A 25,876-nucleotide genomic window follows, 5' to 3' on the forward strand; every position below is an offset into this window, starting at 1 on the left:
AATGGGGAACACGTGTATACCTGTGGTGGATTCATGTTGATGTATAGCAAAACCAATACAATATTGTAAAGTAATTAACCTCCAATTAAAATAAATAAATATTTTAAAAAATAAATAAAAGATAAAAAAGTAAACATTATTTTTAATTGAAATAAGTCAATATAAAGCCCTACGTATCATTTTAACAAGTCTACTTTATAGGAACAGGAAGAAAGGATCTGTCTGACACCAATCTGCCTTCAAGAACCTATCTGATAAAGGCTGGGTATATCAATATACCCCTACTATGTCTAAGGTGCTAAAAAAAATTTGAAACTGTTGTAAGAAGCATCAGATAGAAAGTGCATAGATAACATGAAATCCATGCTGGTCAAGCATTTGTAGAGTTAATCTATTCAACTCTAGGGACCAAACAAAACATTGTCCATTTAGATGGGATGGTTTTGAGGGTGTCATCTGGAAGAAGGATGGGTGAGTTTCACATCCCTATGAACCAAAGCAGGACCCTATGGTCTTTGCTCTCCCCACCATGTCCTCTGCCTGCCTTTTGTCTGTGGAAAACTTTAGAGTCAAAGAATAAGTTTAACCAGAAAAGTGAGAACAGATGGAAACAAAGGAAAACAATCAAAGGGCACCAAATAATGCAGTCATTAAGCAAAGTCAAGGACCTCTAGCACTTTCTCAAGGACTATAGATAATACTCTGAGGCATATCCAGTGAGCTGCCTTACAGATACCAAAACACCAGGCAGAGAAGTTAACTGCATGATGACCAGACTGTGCCCTGGACATAAGCTGCCACGATTTTGAGAACTGGTCTCAGAGAAATGGGAACAAGCGGACCTTGGAACTGAAGATTAACCACACCTAAAACAACCAAGATGACACTGGTCAGACCACTGATGACCAATTTGAAGATGACTGTCGGAGCTGGCTGTGCTGTCTCTGCACGCAGCCCCCTCCTTCTGTCTATAAAAGCTCTTGCCCCACTGGTTGCCAGCGGGGAGGAGCTGATTTTTGGACAGATGTCCATCCATCTCCGCCTCGTTTCCAGTTGCTGGCATCTGAAGTAAAGCAAACTTTCCTTTCCACCAACCTAGCCTGTTTATTGCCTTTTGAGCAGCAAGCAACTGGACCCCACCACATCCTTTCAATATCTACAAATAAGGTAGTGGGAAAAAGCCACAGGGCAGAAAAATATAGTGCCTGAAATACAGGGGAAATTTTCTTAGCAAGCAAAAATAATCAGAAATAAATCAGGCTGCTCTGTGAAGGAACAATATCCTTTGCTGTATGTGAACCATGTTGCCCAAAGCCCAATGGAGAAGGGCAAGGTCACAGTGGTGCAAGCAAGGAACTCCCCTGATATCAGTCACCTGAAGACAAGGAACAGAAACACACCAAGCGGGAAAATCCTAGTGAATCCTTAGGAACTCTCCCTTAGCTCTTAGTCTTGAAGAGACTAAGTCAACTACTCAGTGAATGTTTGGGTGACATCCTCCTCGGAAAAACAAGCCAAAACCTGGGAGGAAAAAAACCCAAGTAAGCGGCTTGTGATGTTACCATAATCCTTTGGGGTTAAAGATAGAATTAGATGGGGTCTTAAATACTGTGAGTAATCCAGGTAGAATGTGATCAGGAACCCTATTCTATGAGTCAATTTTCTATATTTTGTTCTCCACATATATTTGGCCTTTAGTGTTTAGCAAAGATTTGCAAAGTCCCAGACTGTCCCATCTCTCATTAGAGAAACCAGGAAAAGAGGTTTCTGCTCACATCTGAATAGGATCATTAAATTCATTATATATGTAAAACACTTTACATATATAAACTCTTTGATCCTCACAACAATCTATGAAGAAGGTATTATTATTATCCCTGTATTACAGATGAGGAAATTGAGGTTATGTAATTTTCCCAAGTTTCACCAAGAGTCACAAAGTAGGTACTCAAAATATGAACACGAAAGAACTTTCATTGTCAGAACCATGGCTATTCTTTATCTAACTTGCTTGATATTATTTAGCAGCAATTTATGTATATTCTAAGTGTCATGAATGAATTTTTTCTTCTCCCTCTCCACTCCTCCTCACTACTCCCACCAGCCCCCAAATCATGTTTCTCACATGTGCAAGAAACTAGGAAATACCAGATAGCATTTTGATTCAACACACATCCAAGAATAGCTGTAACAGTCTAAGAAACACGTTGAAAAAGAATGTATTTGTCTGTGATTAAAATTTTAAGACTATTAAACTCTAAACCCAAGCAATATCTTAAATAAATATAATACAGTATTTTTGTGGCTGTTTATCAATTAAGAAGTTTGTTTGACTTTAACGTTGAGTAGGATATCTCATGAAGAAGTTAGTGATTAATAAATGGGTTTTAAGAAAATGATAACTTCTGTATGCTCTTAGCAACACCAAAAACAGCAGCTCCTTCTGCTTTTAGGCTATCTCAATTACCTGTATTTGTGATTTTGCATAATATAGCAGAATTATTTTTGCTGTTTTAAACCAATCCTGTTATCTTGCTTTTATTTAGTTCTCTTTAATGTGTTAATTTCACTACATAAAATGAAAATGCAGGAAACTCTGGCAGTCACACATACCTGTGATCCAAATGGTGAATGGAGAGGATCACTCCAGAATTTAAGTGGGTCTGTTTTAGGGTCACCAGAATAGTAAATTCATGTTTATTTCTCAGCTTCTGAAAAAACTGTTCAGCTGTAGCAGTGGAGGCTTTTATACTTCTGGGAGTATCTAAAAAGGGAAACAAACAGTAAATAGACTAGAATGTGGTCCTTTATCCTTTATAGTATTCTTTATAGGCAACATCTTTCAGAAACATTACAAGTAATTGCTGATAAATATCAAGCTCCAGACTCTCCTGGTAAATTCTTTCAAAAACACTTTTTGCTACACATAACACAGACAGTAAACCACGTGAGTGACTGAGCTTGTATTTCAGGGATCTTTTTTCAAAAATGTCTTTGAGACAAGGAATCAAAGAAGCCTGTCAAAAAAGCCTGTTTGAAGAAGTGAGCTTCCAAGTTTTCTGCTCACACTCTTCCTATATCCTGGATACCAGGGCCATGTCAGTGTCAAAATGGAACAGAAAGATGTCCTTCCAAGAAAAGGACCTAAGAGACCATGATAGAGCCATTTAGCTTTTCTGACACCTTATGACAGAAAACTGGATTTAAATCAATGTGCTACCTTTCACATTGATATCTATAGCCAGAAGGCTTGCTATAAACAGATTTTTAAAAAGATCATTGAAATTAGTCACTCTCAGCCTTCTGTGCGCTGGATGAAACATTAAGATCAAATTATCATACCATATTTTTTAAAGAAATGCAGAGAACTTAATTCCCACGTCCCTCTCCCCTGGTTTAAAGAACAACTAGACAAGAGATTTGAGTGGGAGAGTAGATTTTTATCCTGCACTTCTCTTTGGTTTAGTCTTGCAGCTCCAACCTCAGGACTCACAGGATGTGGGGAAAATAGCCAGGGACAGATTTAGTGGACATGATAAAACCTATCATTCAAGCCATCTGCCAACAAAGCATAACACTTTCCTATTCAAAGTGTGAGCAAAAGGTTGATGGGACCCAGGACAAAGTTTCTGCTGTTATCAAATCCTTCCACTCTTTTCTATGTTCTAGACCAAACAGACTAGATAAAGAGCTCTCAATGGGGAAGATCCCTGCATTGGGAGAGAACAATCCTTCCTTGAAGACTGTCCCACGAACCGCAGAGCATTTACATCCCTGGTTCTACCCCTAGAGAATGCCAGTGGCACCCAATCCTAGTCACTGTGACAACCCAAAGTTCTCCCACACATTGCCAAGCATTCCCTTGGGAACAGTGTAGGAGAAATCAGGTTCAGAATAACTACCTTGATGAAACAGAGATTATGGGATTAATCTAACATTCCAATTTTTCCAGCCCCACACATTTATGGAATAAAAATGTAACCATCTGGTTTGTGTCCCTCACTGGGAATGCATAGACATGGAGAAGCCCTCAAGATATTCATAAAATAGAGGAGGGGATAAAAAATCCTAATAAAATAAAAGAAATGCTGTCATTTTCAGCATAAACACAAAGTGTTCTTTCAGGTAAATAAAAAGTGTTCTTGGATCACAGAGGGAAAAGTAGCCAACATCAGTTGGAGGGAAGGAGCTCATAAAACAGATGGCATTTGGTCAGGAGTTATGGGCTTCCCTGGTGGCTCAGATGGTAAAGAATCCACCTGCAGTGAAGGACACCCGAGTCTGATCCCTGGCTTGGGAAGATTGCATGGAGAAGTGAATGGCTACCCACCTCAGTATTCTTTCCTGAAGAATCCCAGGGACAGAGAAGCCTGGAGGGCTACAGTCAATGGGGTCACAAAGAGTCAAACATGACTGAGTGACTAACACCTTCACCTTCTTCACCAGGTAGAGAAGAGAGGGAAAACCATTCCAGCCATAGAAATAGCTGATGAAAAAGCACAGTGGTGTGAAACGGCATGACATGGCTGAAAGAGCAAACAGCAGCCACTGCAGAATGGAGCTGGGCAGGAAAGCTGGATAGGATAGGCAGGGCTTTGTGTGCCAGTGTAAGAGATACTTGTCTTTGTCACCATCCACGATTTAATCTCTGGGTGAAAAAATTAAAATAAATAATAATAATTCTTATGTGCCACTGAAAAACGATCCCACCTCACTCCTAACCCACAGCTTCCTCTGTGCTAGAAGGACTCTGTTCCATCACAGCATCACCTCTTCCTGTCTGCAGTAACTGATTCAGGAACAGGCAGCTAACCCAGGACAAGGAAATCAGGTTCAGGATACTGGTTCAAAGTTTCAGGACAAAGAAACTTCCATGTTTCCAAAAAGAAACGTCTTCAGTTCTACCCCATAGTCACAACCAAAAGCATAACAATAATCTGCAATTTCAGCCATGGTTAATGTAATACTTTCTCCCCAGACTCCAGCAAGGAGAAGAGAGGCTTTGCGGAGATGCAATCCAATTCCTCTGAGCTCCAAAACCTTCTACCGCCTCAAGGAGGCACATAAGATGTGACTCTGTGAGAAGAATTTACCTAGTGTTAACTTTTAATCTACTCCAATTTATATACAAGTGAATTATTCACAAATTCCATAACTTCATTCTAACTTAGAAGCAAATTAAAATTGAATTATAAATATTTATTATGCTCCCCCCTCCCTTCCCTTTTTCAGGCTTCAGTTTGGTTCAAGGTAGAGCTTGAGCAAAATCTTTTGTCTTGCTGAACAGGGTGATAGATGGGGACTCCAAGGAAAGAAACAGAGGAAGAACTACATTGAATATGGAAATGATGATCAGAGCCACCAACAGAAGCAAAAGCATGGCCCAGTGAGGTTAAGCTCTTATAGTGAGAGAAAAGAAATTGAGAAAAGGATAGCAGCTGCCTGATAAGGTAGAACTTTAGGGAAGAGATGCTTAAAGAGGATTTTTAGAAAGTTTCATCATTTGGTACTCAAAAGAAAACCTCTGTTATTTTCCATTGCTTTTGGAGTCAGATTTGTGAAGGGCTGAAAGGCTGTGTTATTTCTGTGGGTATTGTTTGTCTTGTTTTCAGATGAAATGACATGTGAAGACTGACCTTATGATGAAGGAAGCATGTAAAAACGGATTACATTTGAGTATCCTTGGTAAAAATGTACATCACCATGGTTGAAAACATGGTGAAGGCAAGTGTAGTTGAAGGGAAATTATTTTGTAAAAATTGTTCAATCTTCATTTTGGAAAAATTTCTCTGATAGCCATATGGAAGGTTATTTGGAAAAAAGAAAAAAAATTGAACATAGAGAAAACTCTTGAGAGACTAATAATTCACATGATTGTGGACTTTTTGTTACGTTTCACATGCCATTTACCAGGAATGCTGATATAGAGCTACTTAACTGGTCATTTCACTGCCTGTCAGGAATGCTGATGCAAGAAGGGCATTGAGATTCAAGAAGTGCTTAAGGAGACCTGCAGGGCAGAACCATCCTTTATCCTACCAGGGTGGTAAGTAGGATCCCAGAAGGTCTCTATCCAGCTTAGACTTAAGCCTATTCATTCATGGGGTCACAATTCAGGACAAGCTCTCTCACCTGTCCAAGCTTATCCTCTTGGCCCATTACACTTCCTGTTTTGCTCCCTCTATGAGGATTAGGATGACTTGCAAGAAGAATAGACCCTCCAACATCGAACATGTCCTGCAGAAGCTCCATTCAGTCTACACTTTACTGACAGGAAAAATGAAATTCTTTTTTTCCATCCTGATTAACCAAGTTCATGGTTATAGAGGTTTAAAAACTGGGGCTGGCATGAATCTGGCATTCCTAGTCCAGAAGCCTAAGACACAGTGAAGGGAGGTTATTGAATGAGACAGAGAGAGCACCTATGCGAAGCAGAATAATTTTCAGCTTTCTGTCAATAGAACACCACCTCCCACCAACACTTACTTCACTGTAATGATATTTACATCTATTGTTCCCCCTTAAAAACATGTTTTTCAAGAATCCAGTATGTCTGAGTCTAAGAAGGGCTTGAAGGGAGCCTGAACTCTGTGAGTAGCTCAGAAAAATTAGCAGGGGTCGAATTCAAGAGGTTTTTAGAAAACAAAGTCTAAATAATTTGGTCACCAATAAAAGACATGCAAAAGGTAAAAAAAAAAAAAAAAACAGAAAAAAATTGACTCCAAAATTCCCAGCTTGAGAGACTGAATGAAAGGAACTGCAGGACAAGCATAATGGTACCCAGATGGGATTTCAGTTTTAGAAATGGTCATTCTGAGGTGTTCAGAGATGTGCATGTGGACACGTCCAGTAGGAGGCTGGCACTACAGAACCCGGTCTCAAGAGAGAGGTCAAGGTTGGCAGTATAAATGTAGAGGTCATCGGAATACAGCATCTAAAGTGATAGGCATGCCTGAGTAAATCATAGGAATCACAGAAATGAGAGGAGGAGAAAAGGATGGACCATAAAGACACTAGATCTGTAGAACAGCAGGGACAGCGTATATAACTCTATGTATGGCTGCACATCTATACCATACAACATTTGTCTTTCAAAAATGTATAAATAATATATTTTCCCCTTTGAACCCACATTCCATTTTATTCTCACAAAGCTTGACAAGGACAACTGTTATCACAGTTGTCAATGGGAAAAGCAAACAAAGGAACAATTCTGTGAGTCACCCAAAGGCACCCAGCATGCTAGAGGTGTAACGGGGATAACAATTTTTGGTCCAATATTCTTTCCACTAAATTGCCCTGCCTTCTGAACGCATCCTAACCTATGCTCAACTGCCTCTCACAAACAGAAAAGCAAATTCAAGAATATGAACACAGAAAATAATGTAGAAAAAAGTAATTATATAAGATAACATTTTCAGTTCCTTAAGTGACTGGCTTAGCAGTGATTTTAAGAAAGGTCACTTTCCTCATTTGCATTTGTTTCCCAATTCGTAAAGTTAGCATTCTTGCCTTCTATTTTCATCTCAAAGATTACATAATGTTCAGAGAGACTTCTTAGTTCCTGTGATTATTACTTCAAGACCCAACTCTATTCCTCACTAGAAAATCAAGGCAGAGAAACCACCACGTGAGAATGATTCTACTTTATTTTTGTTATCATTTCAATTTTCAGAATTCACAATTAAATTCAGGGATGTATTAAGCAATTCCTCAACAAGGCCTCCTGTTAGGAACCACGAATAAAAAATAGAATGTGGGTGGTGGTTCTGAACCCAGAATAATAAGTTTCCAATGCCAGCTATCAGATGAATAGCTGTGCTTGGCATGTAGCAACACCATGTGTTGGCTTTTCACATTATGATACATATTATTATTACTCTCACAAGCAATGAGCCTGTGGTACCTACTCAAACTACCAAGAGCCATTATACCCTTGTGACTTTCTGAGCTTACTTTCATTCTAAGTATTACAAGCTCCACAAAATACAAGTTTCCACATATGAAAATCGACATAAAAGTTTCGGGCAATGTAAACACTGCATTGTTTTAAGAGTCTGAAAAAAAAACGTTTCTGGCAATGAAATTATTCTTAGGATAAATCCTGCCTACACCCTCTGTCTCTAGAGAACTGATCATTCTCTTATGGACAAAAGTCAAAGTGAATTGAATTTCTTTTCAAAGAAGAACTGACAAAGATTATTTGAAGTGCCTGTTTAGAGAAAAACAGGCTAAGAAAGGGTCTTTAAAAGCTACTAGGAAGCTGCATAGAAGAACTTACCAACATGCCCATGCTATACAAGGTCGTTTTAATTGGAGAACTGCTTGAATTTAAAGCAAAACTTTGTTTCCATGTTTTCCATATTTATTGTGTGCAGAGCATAAAAATCCCAACAAAAACATGAGTGGCATTTTCAAGTAGTTATTAATAAATAATAAAGCAGGTCAGAAGCAATCACATCAAAATACTCATTTTTAGTCATGGGACTTCCAGAATGAAGACATGAGCTCACACATGAATGCAGAGTAACCACCCCTCAACACACACACACACACGGTTAAGGGGAGAGAGGAGAGCGAGGGTGAAATGGAGCAAGACTGGTTTTTTTCTAAATCAAAATGCAGCTGAATGAAAGTGTATCTGTGGTCACAAATATGGATGTTTACTGATAAAGAATCCAACTGGAGCGTCTTTAAGTACTAATTTTGGTGCATTAGTAGTAAAAGAAGGAATCTGTCCCTCTCCCAATAACAAAGCAATTGTTAATAATTCTTTCCATCTTTTGCACTTAAACTGCATCACTACTACTGCCATCATGAATCTAATGAGTCTCTGTCCCCTGACAGGTCTCTATCGTGTCTGCAGTATATAGAAACCTAAATTGATTTCCTGCCACATAATCAGACTAATAAAGATAAAATGTGCAGATTCAATCATTAAAAACAGTCTATCTCAGGCATAGAATGGTTAACTTAGAATGTTCCAAAACTCACCAAATTACCCTATTTTCCCAGTCTCTAACTGGGAACAGTTGTCTTCTAAATTCAGATTAGAAATGTATGCTGTTATAACTATTATCATTGTTGTTCATTGCTCTTGCTCTCCCTTCAATATTCCCATGCCTTTATGGTCCAAAACTTTAATAAAGGCAAAATAATAATTTTAAAAGCCATAAAAACTGGATTAACACAGAATATGCAGTTTGCAAAGTCCTTCAACATGAGCAATCTCATTTAAGCCTTGGCAACTTTGAATAAATGGGATTAGTAGCTCTACAGTAATAAAAATTACAGATGAGGAAAGCAGCACAGAGAAATCAAATCACTCATCTCCATTAGAGGCTCAAAATTAGAGCTGATATGAAGAACTTGTTGGTTTAAAACTTCAGGAACTTCCTGAATGAAATTTAAAATTGGCCACATACACAGAGGGCAAGGAGAGACTATAGGAAGAGGTAGATAGCTTCAGATTGATAGGTGGCAGGTTTAACAAACAAAGGAACTTATAAACCAGGCTTGTCTTGGGCAGTTGCAAGATGAACAGATCTCCACACTTGCCTACCAGAATCTTAAAAGTTTATATAGAAACCTTAAACTGGGTTCAGTCACATATGTTTCTTCAAGGTGGCTGTATGGTTGAAAAGAGCTCCCACTGTGGGTACCCTGGAATGTACATTTCAAGGATGGGAGGGGGTGAGGAGCTTCTGATTGCCCTGGTCTGGCTATTGGGTCATCTGGCAGTCATGTCCTCTCAATGACCTTCTCCAGTATAGTACCCTAGGCAGTTATGTGGGACTACTGGAATGAATCTACCAAATTCAGTTGACAGAACCTGGATCCCAACCCAGGCCATGATGGAGATGCATACTCTACAAATAAGATAAACCCTTATTTTAAGTTAACTTTTATGAAAAAATTTATTCTGAAGATAAATACATTTTTCTTGATCTTTGGATGAATTTAGGATTTGCAGATCTACAAAACTACTCATATCACACAATCCCTCAGCTGATACTTGAAACAACTGAGGTATAACTGGCACTAAATTTTAAAAAGTTTTTTAAAAGAACAATTTTCAAATCAGTTCAGTTCAGTCGCTCAGTCATGTCCGACTCTTTGCGACCCCATGAATCGCAGCACGCCAGGCCTCCCTGTCCATCACCATCTCCCGGAGTTCACTCAGACTCACGTCCATCGCGTCCATGATGCCATCCAGCCATCTCATCCTCTGTCGTCCCCTTCTCCTCTTGCCCCCAATCCCTCCCAGCATCAGAGTCTTTTCCAATGAGTCAACTCTTCGCATGAGGTGGCCAAAGTACTGGAGTTTCAGCTTTAGCATCATTCCTTCCAAAGAAATCCCAGGGCTGATCTCCTTCGGAATGGACTGGTTGGATCTCCTTGCAGTCCAAGGGACTCTCAAGAGTCTTCTCCAACACCACAGTTCAAACGCATCAACTCTCCTCAGAAAGTTACTGATCAAAATCTATGAGTAATCCACAACTATTTCATCAACAAACGCACATCTAAGGATGCCACATCCTCACCCTTTAGACATCTACATGCTTCTTTACATTCCCAGGTTCGGGAAGTACAAAGACACACTCTTGGGAGGTCAACTTGGAAATATCCCTTCATTAAATCCAAAACAATCTCAACAGTTTCTTTCAAATCCACAGATAATTATCGGAGAAGGCAATGGCACCCCACTCCAGTACTCTTGCCTGGAAAATCCCATGGATGGAGAAGCCTGGAAGGCTACAGTCCATGGGGTCGCTGAGGGTTGGACACAACTGAGCAACTTCACTTTCACTTTTGACTTTGATGCATTGGAGAAGGACATGGCAACCCACTCCAGTGTTCTTGCCTGGAGAATCCCAGGGGTGGGGGAGCCTGGTGGGCTTCCATCTATGGGGTCGCACAGAGTCAGACACGACTGAAGTGACTTAGCAGCAGCAGCAGATAATTATAATTTGATTCAATGCATAATAAACATATATCTTCACATATTATTTACCAAAAAGATTTGTTGGCTTAGTGTTGTGAATACCTGTGTGTGTGTTCAGTCACGTACCAGCTCTTTGCAATTCCATGGACTGTAGCTGGTCAGGTTCCTCTGTCCATGGAATTTTCTATGCAAGAACACTGGAGTGGGTTGCCATTTCCTACTTTAGGGCATCTTCCTGACCCAGGGATTAAACTCGAGTCTCCTGCATCTCCTGCATTAGCAGGCAGACTCCTTACCACCTGGGAAGCCCCAACACACAAACAGACATACACAAATAAATATAATAAAAAATCAGAAACAAAAGCATCCACTAACTAGTCAAAGAAACAAAAACAAATAGCAGATTCTACTACTAGATGATGAAGCACAAGCTGGAATCAAGATTGAGAGGAGAAATATCAATAACCTCAGATATGGAGATGACACCACACTTACGGCAGAAAGCAAAGAACTGAAGAGCCTCTTGATGAAAGTGAAAGGGAAGTGTGAAAAAGTTGGCTTAAAACTCAACTTTCAGAAAACTAAGATCATGGCATCCAGTCCCATCACTTTATGGCAAATAGATGGGGAAACAGTGGAAACAGCGAGAGACTTTATTTTGGGGGGCTCCAAAATCCCTGTAGATGGTGATTGCAGCCATGAAATTAAAAGACGCTTGCTCCTTGGAAAAAAAGTTATGACCAACCTAGACATCATATTAAAAAGCAGAGACATTACTTTGCCAACAAAGGTCCATCTAGTCAAAGCCAGTAGTCATGTATGGATGTGAGACTTGGACTATAAAGAAAGCTGAGCGCCAAAGAATTGATGCTTTTGAACTGTGGTGTTCGAGAAGACTCTTGAGAGTCCCTTGGACTGCAAGGAGATCCAACCAGTCCATCCTAAAGGAAATCAGTCCTGAATATTCATTGGAAGGACTGATGCTAAAGCTGAAACTCCAATCATTTGGCCACCTGATACAAAGAACTGATTCACTTGAAAAGACCCTGATGCTGGGAAAGACTGAAGGCAGGAGGAAAAGGGGACGACAGAGGATGAGATGGCTGGATGGCATCACCGACTCAATGGACACGAGTTTGAGTAAACTCTGGGAGTTGGTAATGGACAGGGAGGCCTGGCGTGCTGCAGTCCATGGGGCCACAAAGAGTTGGACACGACTGAGCGACTGAATTGAACTGAACTACTAGATTTAGCAACTATATGATTGACTTTAAGCAAATTATTGGAATTTTATTAAATCAGAACAAAATGTAGTCAAGGTGTAAAGGAGTTAAAATAATAAAACATCTCTACACTTTGGAGCTTAAAATTATATACACAACAACCATAAGACAAGATATTTTCTTACTTTCTTTAGTCACTAAGTCGTGTCTGACTCTTGCAACCCCATATACTATAGCCTGCCAGGCTCCTCTGTCCATGGGTTTCTCCAGGCAAGAATACTGGAGTGGGTTGCCATTTCCTTCTCCAGGGGATCTTCCCGACCCAGGAATCGAACCCAGGTCTCCTGCATTGCAGGCAAATTCTTTACTGATTGAGCTAGGAGGGAAGCCCTACACTTTGAAGCTTAAAATTACATACACAACAACCATAAGACAAGATATTAAGGTTATTCTATTTTTGTTTGTTTTGATTCCATGGAAACAAGCAACTTTCTGAAAACTGGCTTCCATGAAAACTGCTGCTTGAGTTTATAATCATATTAATACTTTTAGCTAGTGTTTAGCAGTCCCTCAGAACTTTACCAGTGAAATTAGCATCTATTTGGTTACCAGCAAAATTAAGAAGGTAAATTAGCCAAAACAGTATTCCTCTTTATCATCTCTTCTCTCAATTGCAATACTGCTCAAGACTAAGATCAAATAAACAGAAATACTAAGCAAATAGAAGAGAAGATGATGATTGATGACAATGACAATGTCAGTGATTAAAATGATGACATCATTTACAACTTCAGTAGACTGGTTGCACTGCTTTGTTGATCCTGCCTCATTACTTATGGACAGTAGTCACAACATCATTTGAACATAAGTAGTAGATCTGAGAATTAGTAATTTGCTACACCTTTATTTAAAGTAGCCCAAAATATTATATACAACTGAACCCAAACTGTATACAATGTCTTAGCTAATATCATTAGTCAATGTCTTAAATACATAAGGAAACTTAAACTCATGGACTTTCATGATTTACAAAACATGCTTTTGCTGTGATTAAAGTCATTAAAAACTTGAATAAGTGAAATGTTTGAATTTCTTTAAAAAAGGAAAAAACATGAATTTTTATTGGTCTTACTATTGATCATTAACAGATGAAGAGGCTCAACTGCACCTTCCTATACTGATACAGTTAGGATGAATGAGGTATTGCTTACATTAACAAACTGCTCACCTTAACAGAGAAGTTTATAAATTCATAGATTATGTAACCTCTCTTTTCTCTTATAAGACATCTCATATATAGTACCTAGCTATATCGTTAATACATTTATAATTACTCTTTGTAAATGTTCATCTATTAAGAGAGTAACTAGAAATTTAAAAGAAATATGTATTTATAATAGTTTTTTAAGTGAACCATATGTCATTCATTTATTTTATTTGAAATCTAATCAAATATTCATACCGTCCCTGAGAAGGATAAGACAGAAAAAAATAATATGTTCATTCACAAAGCTGGCTATCTTTTTATCCACACATATGTTAGTGTTTAGCTGGCTTAGTAGATTTATTAATGTAAAAAGAAAGAAAAAAACATAGGATCAAGATGAGATTTTTATTATGTATACTCAACATTCAATTGAACTATTAATTGACAAGAATAAAGAATAAGGATCTCTAAGATAGCTTTACATCTATAAAATGTGAAATTTATAAATGGTGCAACCTCAGATTGCAGAGGCAGATTCTAACAGAATCTTTGCTGAATAGCCAAAGAGACAGTATACAGTTCCCCATCAATTATGCAGAGCTGAAGTGCTGAAATACACAATTTCATCTTCTACCTAATAGGCCAATTTGACCTGAGACATCAATTTTGGGAATTTGCTCCGCTTTTATCCTTCTTTAATTACAATAATCAAATTACTTTAGAATAACAAGACAACAAAATATCAGTTATCATGATTTATCACCCTATTGAAACTGTGCTTTTTTATGATTATTATTTTCACTGCAAGGAAGAAAACAACATTATAAAGTACCAAAGGATACAGGGCATAGCATAATCAGTTTCTCAATCCAGAGTCTCAGACACCAGCCCTTAAGTCTACCTCTGTCCTTGTTCCCCAGGCCCCGTATCTATCTCCCCTCCATTTCTGAACCAGTTATGATAATTAGGCCAGAAAATTAAAAGTGAAGCTCAGAATTAAGTCTTACTGCTCAGAGATTCAATAACAATAAAACAGCTCTGAGAATTTGTACAGCCTCTAAAATAAATCATTTCCCAGCCCTGCTATGTTGGCCCAATCTACAAAGTTGAGCCGCTGCTTCAGTTTTCTAGCCTAGAACTCAAAATTCTGTCCTGCACACCCATCTGTTTGGTTGAGGCTCTGATGCTCAGACAGGATCTTGCCAATTCTCTCTGCTAATCCTCAGGAATAAATGAATCCTGTTAAAAAGTGTCAGAATGCTAGATCCATCAAATGATGCCTGCCTGCCTTTGATCTGTAGGGGTTACTGGACTTTCCTCATTAGCAGACTGGATACCACCCCAACTTCCACACATCCTCATTCCCTCCTCCATCCCATCTTATCATCCTCCTGGAGTTTTTCCTGCTCCTATGAGCTTTTCTAAATTATGTTCACTATTTAAGTGAGGATTATATCCCTAGATAAAGCACAGAAAATTCACTTCACCTTAATCCCCACTACTCATTCCCAGGAGCCTTAAATCTAATCTTACCAAGCTTAGGTCTCTCCCATTTCAAGACTTGGATTTCTCCTTAAGTGCTCCTTCCTTCACTAAGTATTGCCTCCAGTTTCTGGCTCACTTTAATTAATTCAATAAATATATATTGAGCACTTGCTATGAAGTGAGCATTCAGCAACAAAGATCAGGAATAATTCAATACAGTGAACTGTCTACTGTGCAGAGAATGCTCATTTTCCTCCATTAGCAATAATTGTCTTCTTTTTAGCAATAAAACTCCATACTTTCATCTGGGCACATAGCTGTTCAGCTAGGAACTATGTTCCAGCTAAAGAGGCCAAGTGACTCAGATCTGGCAAAAAGGAGTAGAAGTGATACGTGCTATGATCCAGATTTTAATATGAAAAAGGAAACCAACTGCTCACCACTTTCCTCTCCCTCAGACTGGAATCAGGATACTGCAGTAGGAAGTGAAGTTCTTCAATGAGGACAAGTGCACTGTGGGACCTTGAATAATCTCACATGTCAAAGATACCCATCATCCAAGAAAGCACTGGCCTGCCTCTAGACTGCTAAGGTGAGAGACAAATAACTTCTTCCTCTATTAAACACTGAATCTGAGGTGTCTCTGTTACAGGAGCTTAGCCTATTCCCTAGGTAACACATCTCTCCAAGTTTCCTGTGACTCATTCAGATGGCCCTTGAGGAGTCATTCTTTAAAACAAGGATCAGCAAATGTGAGGTGGCATCTCATTTTGATTTCAGTTTGCACATTACTGATGATTACTGATGTTGAGTATCTTTCTATTTGCCTTCTGTCTATCTGGATGTCTTCTTTCAAAATGTAAATATCCTCCAGTTAAAATAATTTTTTAAAAAATGCCAATTGAGGGCCTCTGTTTATTTTTAATTGGGTTTTTTGCTTTTTTAATTTTGAATTTTATGGGTTCTTTATGTATTTCGGATATCAACTCCTTATTAGATATATTGTTTGCAAATATCCTCTCCCACTTAGTAGACTGCCTTTCATTTTATTCATGGCTTTTTTTTGTTGTGGAAAACCTTTTTGGTCTGATGTAGTCCTACCTCACATCCATCACAATGGTTGTTATCAAAAAAACAAGGAACAAGTGTTGGTAGGAATGTGGAGAAAAGGGGACTCTCATGCACTGTTGGTGGGAATGTAAACTGATGCACACATTCTGGAAAACAGTATGAAGTCTCCTCAAAAAATTCAAAATAGAACTATCATATGATCCAGAAATTCTACTTCCAGATATTTAAGGAAAGAAAACAAAAACATAAATTGAAAAGCTGCATATGTATATGTATGTTGTTCCATTTACGTTTTTGTTATATATATATCCCTATGTTCATTGCAGTACCAGTTACAATAGCCAAGATATGGAAGCAATCTAAATGTCCATCAATATATGAATGGAAAAAGATGTGGTACATATATACAATGGAATAGTCAGCCATAAAATAAAAAGAATTAATAATTCTTCATTCTTCCTTTCCATCATCTATAAATTTGAAATATTGCCATTTGCAGCAATATGGATAGACATGGAAGGTATTATGTTAAGTGAAATAACTCATACAGAGAAAGAAAAATATCATATGATTTCACTTATATGTGAAATCTGAAAAACAAAACAAAACAGAAGAGACTCACAGATACAGAGAATAAATCTGTGGTTGTCCAAAGGGAATGGACGAAACAGGCGAAGGGGATCAAGAGGAACAAACTCTCAGTTACAAAATAAATAAGTCACAGGGATAGAAAGTATACATAGGGAATACAGTCAACTTTGGGTTTCCCTCGTAGCCTAGTTGGTAAAGAATCTGCCTGCAATGCAGGAGACCAAGGTTCCTGGGTTGGGAAGATTCCCTGGAGAAGGAATGGCAACCCACTCCAGTATTCTTGCCTGGAGAAGCCCCATGGACAGAAGAGCCTGGCAGGCTATAGTCCATGGGGTCACAAAGAGTCAGACATGACTGAGCAATTAAGCACAGTACAGCAGCATGTTAGTGTTTAGCTTGGCTTAGTAGATTTATTAACGTAAGAAGAAGGAAGAAACATACAAGATGAGATTTTTAGTATGTATCTCCAACATTCAATTGAACCTATTAATTGACAAGAATAAAGAATAGGGATCTCTAAGATAGTTTTACAGGGTCACAAGAGTCAGATACAACCTAGCGACTAAACCACCACCATAGTCAAAATTAAAGTTAACTTTGGTGATGAATGATAACTGGTCTTAGTGGTGGTGATTATTTCATAATGCATAAAAATATCAAAGCATTATTCTGTACACCTGAAGCGAATATAATATTGTGTGTTAATTATAACTCAATTAAAAAACAAAGTAAATAAAACAAGCGTCAGCAAAATTTTCTGTGTATGGCCAAACAGTAAATATTTTAAGCTCTGCAGGCCACATACATCTCTGTTACATACTCTTTTATATTCATATTTATGTTTACAATCATTTGAAAATTTTAAATGGCTTCTCAGGTAGCTCAGTGGTAAAGATTCCACCTGCCAATGCCAGAGACACAAGAGATGCGAGTTCAGTCTCCGTGTCCAGAAGATCCCCTGGAGGAGGAAACGGCAACCCACTCCAATATTCTTGCTGGGATAATTCCATGGACAGAGGACCCTGATAGGCTACAGTCCAGGGAGTCACACAGAGTTGGACACAATTGAGAGACTGAGCACACAGAAATTTAAAAAACCATTCTTAGCTCAAAAAGTGAAATGTTAGTCACTGTCTAACTGTGTCTGACTCTTTGCAACTCTGTGGACTGTAACCCACCAGGCTCTTCTGTCCATGGAATTCTCCAGGTAAGAATATTGGAGTGGGTTGCCATGCCCTTCTCCAGATCAAACCGAGGTCTCCTGCACTGCAGGCGGATTCTTTACCACCTGAGCCATCAGGGAAGCCCTCTTAGCTCAAAAGGTCATATAAAAAACAGGCCCCAGATTTGGCCCACAGGGCCACAGTTTACTGAACCCTAGGAGCACCTGGTGGGCTGCCATTGAAGTGACTTAGCAGCAGCAGCAGCAACAAATGTAGACATAATTTCCCTTAGATAAAAAGCAATTCTTTTAGAATAAAATAATACCATTTGCAGAAACATGGGTGGACCTAGAGATTACCATACTAAGTGAAATAAGCTAGAAAAAGACATATACCATATGATATCACTTACATGTGCAATCTCAAATATGACACAAATGAACTTATCAATGAAACAGAAAGAGACTCAGACATAGAGACTAGACTTATGGTTGCCAAAGGACGGGGAGGATAGGGGAGGGATAGATTGGGAGTTTGGGATTAATAGATGCAAACTATTATATGTCGGATGGATAAACAACAAAGTTCTACTGTACGGCACAGGCAGCTACATTCAATATCCTGTGATAAACCACAATGGGAAAGAATATGAAAAGATATATGAACAATTGAGTCCCTATGCTGTATAGCAGAAATTAACACAACATTATAAATCAACTACAATAAAATAATCCTTTTAAAAAAATTATTTTATATCTTTAGTTATACTTATGTTGAGAATGTAAGACCAAAAAAATGTAATGATCTGCTTAATTAGAGCAAGTCTAGATGCTATAGAATCAAAAAAGGGGGAGATAATTCCTGTTAACTTGCTTTCATCACTGTTGTTAATATCTATATTGGGGGCATATCCTATTGTCTTTCTTTCTGTGACAGCCTTCCTGAGTGCAGGGATCAACTTTGTAATTCTCCTTCTTGGCACAATTCATGTAGAAAATACATATGTGGACAATTGTCTTGTTCACTGATGATTTTCCCATCTACTTCTATGCTTTTTCAAAACAGTGTTTGTTGTTTGCTCAAATAACTAAGTAGGAGTTAGAGATTTATTTTGCCTTCAAATATTCCTTTGCATTGCACTTAGGTTAATATTTATGATTTTAAATGTAGAACAGATGATAATCCAAACAAATGCAAAAAAAATTACAGTAATATTTTATATTGTTATATATTAAAACCAAAGACTCCTTTCCCCTTGGAATATAGACTGGCAAGTATGGAGAGGGAATCTAGATTTATGAAAAGAACTCAGTCTTTTGTAGCACTGAGATGAGCATGTTCCTAGAAAAAGGAATAATAGAGGGTCTCAGTTAATGAGAGGTACAAAACTTTCCCCTCACATGATTACACTGTGGCTTGAGAATTTCTTAGAAACATCACAAATTTCCAGCATGTCAGAGGAAATGATTTCTAACTGAATGGCAAAAAGCACCTTCTAGAACCAAATGAATGCACTGGACCTGTCATCCCCCAGCTCCACCATCAGTTTTGGGATAGTTGTGAGTTGACCTACATAGAATGTTCAGAACATTTTGATAAATTAATGTGCTTGGTTTTCTTTCTTTTGAAAAAACTATTCAGGCAAAAAGTCTACACAATGGTTTATAGATAGCTTCCTCACTACATTTTACACCCTTTAAAAGAGAGGAGAACCCAGGCATCAAAATTATCCTGGAATTATATAGAAATCAGGATTTAACATGTCACATCCTGCCTTCTTGACAGTTCTTTTTCTTTCATGGTAGTCTAGAGCTCTGGTTGTTTGTTATGGACTTTTTTCATTGTTTTTCAGTGTAGCACTTTTGCTCTCTTATATCTTTCTCTGTTTCTTGTCTAATTCCTTTATGTGCCAGTCTGACATCCTCATAAAAACTGATTTTATCTCCTTGAGGGCAACAACTGCACCTTTTAGTTCTCTTCAATTCCTAACTACTGGCGATTATAGTCCAAGACAGAGAGAATGAGTCTGAAAAATATTTGTTGAAAAGAGTTGAATTAATTTTCCTTTTCAAGGTCTGCAAGATAAAACAACATACCCACCTTGGCGGAGTAAGAGTGTCACTCCCATCCCCTCTTAATTCCCCACTGAAGCAAGGCATACAACCCTGAGCTCACTGTACAGCTCCAGGCAATGCCTGATAACCTCACAGGCAAAGACAACTGACAGCGTGTGCGGCTTTATGCAGAGGTCCTGAGAGGCATGGCCCATACTGTTATAAGTACCAGTCTTATTAGTCCAAGTTAGGGAAATTGCTAGAGTTTGAAATTCTTTTGAAACCACCATATCTGAGTATAACCTAAAACAAGCTGCTTCTTTTCATTCCAGAATTTCCTATTTGAATGCAATATTGAATAAATCATATATTTATTTCTCTTTGTTCATATTCTAGTTCCACAAAATTGTTTTCTTTCTAGCATTTGAAAGATAAAATGTGTATTTCCACCTTAATGCCACATTTATATATGTCTCCAGATATGTGAAAGATATATTTCCAATTTAGGAAATTAAGCCCAAACATCAACAATAATATTTCTTATTTAAATATAACAGCAAATGATTCACTCACATATTTCCTCATTTGCATACTTTCTCTCCCTTATCTACACAGCTTCACATTCATTCACTAGAAATATACTTTCATTTTCTTTTTATTCTGAATTCTTATTTTTAGTGTTATTTCATTTTTCTCTTATTTCATAAAGTATGAGCATAAATGCCAAAGATAAATAGTATGTGTTAATGTGTGTTGTGAATATAAGTTCACACACATTTTTGCTCTGGTCAAGCTACAATTTATAAATGTTACCATTTCTAAAACATCATTGATCCATCAGTTTTTAGGACTTTGGCCTGCATTTTTACTCACAAGCAATACTTTACATGATGGCTAGGTCCTAAAAAGACTCAACCTACTGCAGTATGCTGTGGCTGATTTAAACCCAGTAAATTCTAGTTTCATAAATCCAGGAGGCTGAGCTCAGAACACCTGGCACCTCAATGGGCAAGGGCGAAATATGAAAGCCAAGATGAGGTAGAGGGATGGAATAACCGAGCAAGCTGCAGACTAGATCCTGAAGAAGGGAGCCAACAGCTCAATCCCTAACAGTCAAAGAAGTAAACAGGAATTCTGGCTTGGCTCAAGTAAGGCAATCCAGGCAGAGGAAGCAATCTGTACAAAGCACGTGATACACAGAAGCACAGATCCTTCATGGACCTGCCAGTGTTTTATACCGCTGAAGCATAAGGCGTGTGGGAGGGAGGGAGGTGGGAATGGAAAGAGTCTAGTCAGGTGGTCAGGAACAGATCATGATTCTGTGATCAGCCTTTGCAGGGACACTGTGTACTCAGAGCACTGTGGGGCTAAGACAAAACCAAAGCAGAGGCCCGGTTATATGAACTAGACCAGCAGAGTGGAACGTAAGGAGGAGGCACGACTTTGCAGGCATACGGCAGCACAGCACCAGGCTCCAGGCATTGGCACAGTGAATTCGAATGGGTTGTACCCCAACACTAGTGGGATGAGGTCCCCATAAACTCTCTGTCCTGGTCAGAATTGACTCAGGAACTGGGAATAGTTGGCATACAAAGCCTCAGTTACCCCAGCCTAAATGTGCTGACACAGACCACTCTTTACAGCTTGGCCTCCAGATTAAACCACATTTTAACTTCACACTTAGGACCTAAGAAATGTCTCCTCGCTAAACAACACCTGTAAAGGGAATGGAAATGCTCCCTCCCTGAGTCACACTTGGAGAAGGAAATGGTAACCCCCTCCAGTATTCTTGCCTGGAGAATCCCAAGGACGGAGAAGCTTGGTGGGCTACAGTCCATGGGATCGCAAAGAGTCGGACACTACTGAGTGACTTCACTCACTCACTCACTCACTCACTCACTCACTCACTCACTCACTCTGAGTCACACTAAGTTACAGGAGCAAGGGCAGAAGCCTGCGGTGCTGCTGGCAGCACTAAGCAGATAAAGGAAGGAGGTGAGAGAAGAAACTCAAGGGTCCCAACACTGATGGAGAAAGACTAAGATATCCAAAGCCATAAAGAAGGAAGAGAAGTAGTGTCGGAGTGAAGAGCATTCTCTGAGTGAGAGCCACTGGCATGAAAGAGTCTTCCTCGCTGGCAAAGGATGCTTGGAGATACTGACAGTGTCTGCATGTGGATCAGGTGAGTTTGTGAGGCTCAAATTCAGAGAAGTGGAATGAGAAAGCTGAGGCTAATATTTTTCTTCTTTTGGTGGATTCTTCTAAATGAGAGATTTTTATAAAGAGATGAAGAAGGAGCTTGTACTTGAAGGCGAGGGAGGCAGAGAGAGCGTAAGGTGGCCCCAACAGAGATAGATGCTGCTGCTCCTAAGGAGTGGTGTCATCTCTGCAGTGACCTCTGAAGCCAGAAACAGCAAGCGCTTTGAGGGGAGGGACTGGGACTGTTATCCTTCCACTTCAACTGTACACCTAGCACCTAGGCTAATGCCTGACACATAGTGAATCTCCTACAAACAGCTGTTCAAAGAAGAACAAGAGTTAGTATTTCTGATGTGCTTTGTAGGTGAGGCACTTTCCTAAGTCCTTTCTTTCCATTTGCTAAGGAAGCACTATTATTGTACTTATTTAGAGAGACAATGTTACTTGTTCTAGGTTGGGGCTCCTCAACTTCAGCGCTATTCACATTTCAAACCAGATGATTATTTCACAGGAGGCAGGGGTGGTGGGGAGGAGGCAAGAAGAAGGCTGTTCAGAGCACTGTGTGATGCTTAGCAGTATCTCTGGCCTCCAATAGAAGCCCACCCTGAAGGGTGACAACCTAAAATGTCTCTAGACATTGCCAAATGTGCCATGGGGGACAAAGTTGTCCCTGGTTGAGAACCACTGTTTAGGTTCTGCCAGGATTTGAACTCAGGTTATCCACAAGAGGACACACTTAATCTCTCCATCACAGCTGCCCATTGAGCACACAAGCTAGCATTTAGTGACTTCCTATTAGGATCCAGGTGTCCTGTGGCCACTTTCTCATACCATCTCATCTCATGATCACCATCGCTGTGCATCTGGATGGCTACCTTGAAACCAAACACTACAGAAGAATAATCTGAAGTATTTTCCTTAACAAGTTGATTCACATTCCAGATACTGTTTCAAATATTTCTGGAGGACTAGAACTACATTTTGGTTTTCTGATGGCTTAAGGTCCTGATTTGTCTGTCCTATTTTTCAGAATTGCAGTATTTCTTATAGAACTAAACAGATTAGATTGTCTACATTAAATAAATTCAGATTGTTATTCAGCATTAAGGACGTATACTATGCCAATATTATTACAATTATTACAATATCCTAAAATCTTCAAAGGCAATGGCACCCCACTCCAGTACTCTTGCCTGGAAAATACCACGGGCAGAGGAGCCTGGTAGGCTGCAGTCCATGGGGTCGTGAAGAGTCGGACACGACTGAGTGACTTCACTTTCACTTTTCACTTTCATGTACTGGAGAAGGAAATGACAACCCACTCCAGTGTTCTTGCCTGGAGAATCCCAGGGACTGGGGGAGCCTGGTGGGCTGCCATCTATGGGGTCGCACAGAGTGGGACACGACTGAAGCGACTTAGCAGGAGCAGAAGCAAAATCATCTTAAAGTAGAAGCACAAGTCAGTGGGGAAGTTTCCAAAAGATGTGAGCTCCAAGAGTAAGATGGCCTTTGTGAAACCTGTGCAGGGGGTAGGTAACTTGATTGTAACGCTGTCAATGCTCTTCACAGAAGCCTCAACTCTAAGACAATAGGAGCAAACCACAACCCACAGAGTTTCTCTCTCTCACTTCAAAAATGTATCTAGAAAGTGAAGTCCAAAGCATTTAATATCAAATCTTTCTACCTGTCTTTAGTATCCAGAATATGTAGGATGAACTATTCTTTAATAAAGGTAATAAAACTCACTGATAATACAGTACCAGAATTTGGTATCCTGGTACTCCCCAAAGCACAAAGGATGTCTGAAATTATGTCAATGGAGTATACCTTGAAAGGTCAGTAAGAACATTCATGTCATTGACTATATTGAAAACCCAACAACTACCACTCGTTGGGAAAAACGTTTTTTGTAAGTAATATCAATATGAATTACACAGGAAATTTACAAATGGTGAGTACCAATCTTTCACAGCACAAATGGACATACATTTTGAATAAGCATCTTTGAATATGTGTGTGCACTCTGTAGTGAGTGTATACTGAATGTCTGTTGCCATCATTTTTTTAGTATATACTGAATGTCTATGCTATTGCCATCATTTTTTAGCTTAATCAAACTATTTAACCTCTCTGGGCCTCAGTTACCTTGGCTCCCATCTATTATTCCTATATATAAAATGGGAATAATAATTATAGTACATGGGGTCATTGTCAGGACTAGTACATATATATACATATATGGAGAAGGCAATGGCACCCCACTCCAGTACTCTTGCCTGGAAAATCCCATGGACGGAGGAGCCTGGAAGACTGCAGTCCATGGGGTCGCTGAGAGTCAGACACGACTGAGCGCCTTCACTTTCACTTTTCACTTTGATGCATTGGAGAAGGAAATGGCAACCCACTCCAGCGTTCTTGCCTGGAGAATCCCAGGGACGGGGTAGCCTGGTAGGCTGCCGTCCATGGGGTCGCACAGAGTTGGACACGACTGAAGTGACTTCGCAGCATATACATATATATACACATACACATTTACCACTTAGAACAGTGCTTGGCATACAGTAAGTGCCCAATTAGTACCACACACACTTTGGTATTCAAAGAATTCAAACTGATGTGTGTAAACTGATATATAAATTGGAATAAATAGGTAATCAAGCCTCAATGCCAGATACAGGGACACATCTACAACTCTTCTAGCAGAACTAAAATACTTACACTTTTACTACACTATGCATTACAGAAAAGTCACAGGAAGAATAAAACACTTCTATAACAGATGTAGATATGAACAGTCATTTCACATGCACATCAACAGCTTTTACCAGCCACAATTGTAAGTGAGTTCATCAACTAAGTGGGAATATGTTGAACTATGAAATTTTCTTCTGCTGGTCTGAGAGCAGAGCTTCAACATCTGAGAAGGAGGAGGACTTGATGACTGCAAGATGGCAATTTTCAGAGTGTGATGAGAGAATTTAATTTTGTGCATCTCCCACACCTCCCCACACACACTTCAATCTGTGCCACATGAGTGAATTTATATTACATTACTTCCTGTTCTCATCATGATCTTTGTAAAATTTTTCTCTTATTCTTTTCTACCATCTGGGAAGGGTTATTCTGTACCACAGTACTAACTACATTTCTGAAGAATATCTATATGTCCGTTTGGTAACCTTGGTAACTATGAACAAACATTTTAAAGACAAGTAAGGCACTATAGTCATAATTAGAAAAAACAGTCTGTGTTTATGTTTTCCTGTTACTTATACATAACGATGGTACTAAAGAAAATGAAAACTGTATTAGAAGAAAACAGAGTTGATCGATTATATATAAATGATATGCAACATGTCATAAAAACAGAATTATTTGCAACGATCACCCAGATCAATGCTTTAAGTGACCATAAGATTTTGCTTCATTGACTTCTGCTATATTGACTACACCAAAGTAGTGTAGATGTGTGTGGATCACAACAAACTGTGGAAAACTCTTAAACAGATGGGAATACCAGACCACCTTACCTGCCTCCTAAGAAATCTGTATGCAGGTCAAGAAGCAACAGTTAGAAACTGACATGGAACAACAGACTCATTCCAAATTGGGAAAGGAGTATGTCAAGGCTGTATATTGTCACCTTGCTTATTTAACTTATATGCAGAGTACATCATGAGAAATGCCAGGCTGTATGAAGCACAAGCTCGAAGCAAGACTGCCGGGAGAAATATCAATAAGCTCAGATACACAGATCACACCAACCTTATGCCAGAAAGCGAAGAAGAACTAAAAAGCCCCTTGATGAAAGTAAAAGTGGAGAGTGAAAAAGTTGGCTTCAAACTCAACATTCAGAAAACTAAGATGATGGCATCCGGTCCCAGCACTTCATGGAAAACAGATGGGGAAACAATGGACAGTGAGAGACTTTTATTTTG

General features: G+C 39.0%; 1 protein-coding gene across 2 annotated transcripts in view; it reads right to left on the bottom strand.

The window, feature by feature from the left end:
• Positions 1–25,876, bottom strand: part of NELL2 (neural EGFL like 2) — a 382,484-nt gene that overhangs the window by 323,107 nt on the left and 33,501 nt on the right. For both annotated transcript variants that reach the window (XM_040233810.1, XM_040233809.1), the window contains exon 4: positions 2,614–2,764. In XM_040233810.1, coding sequence (XP_040089744.1) covers positions 2,614–2,764 — 151 coding nt within the window. The remainder of the gene's footprint in view (positions 1–2,613; positions 2,765–25,876) is intronic.

This window comes from Oryx dammah, unplaced genomic scaffold (assembly GCF_014754425.2).
Source record: "Oryx dammah isolate SB20612 unplaced genomic scaffold, SCBI_Odam_1.1 HiC_scaffold_29, whole genome shotgun sequence".
NCBI lineage: Eukaryota > Metazoa > Chordata > Mammalia > Artiodactyla > Bovidae > Oryx > Oryx dammah.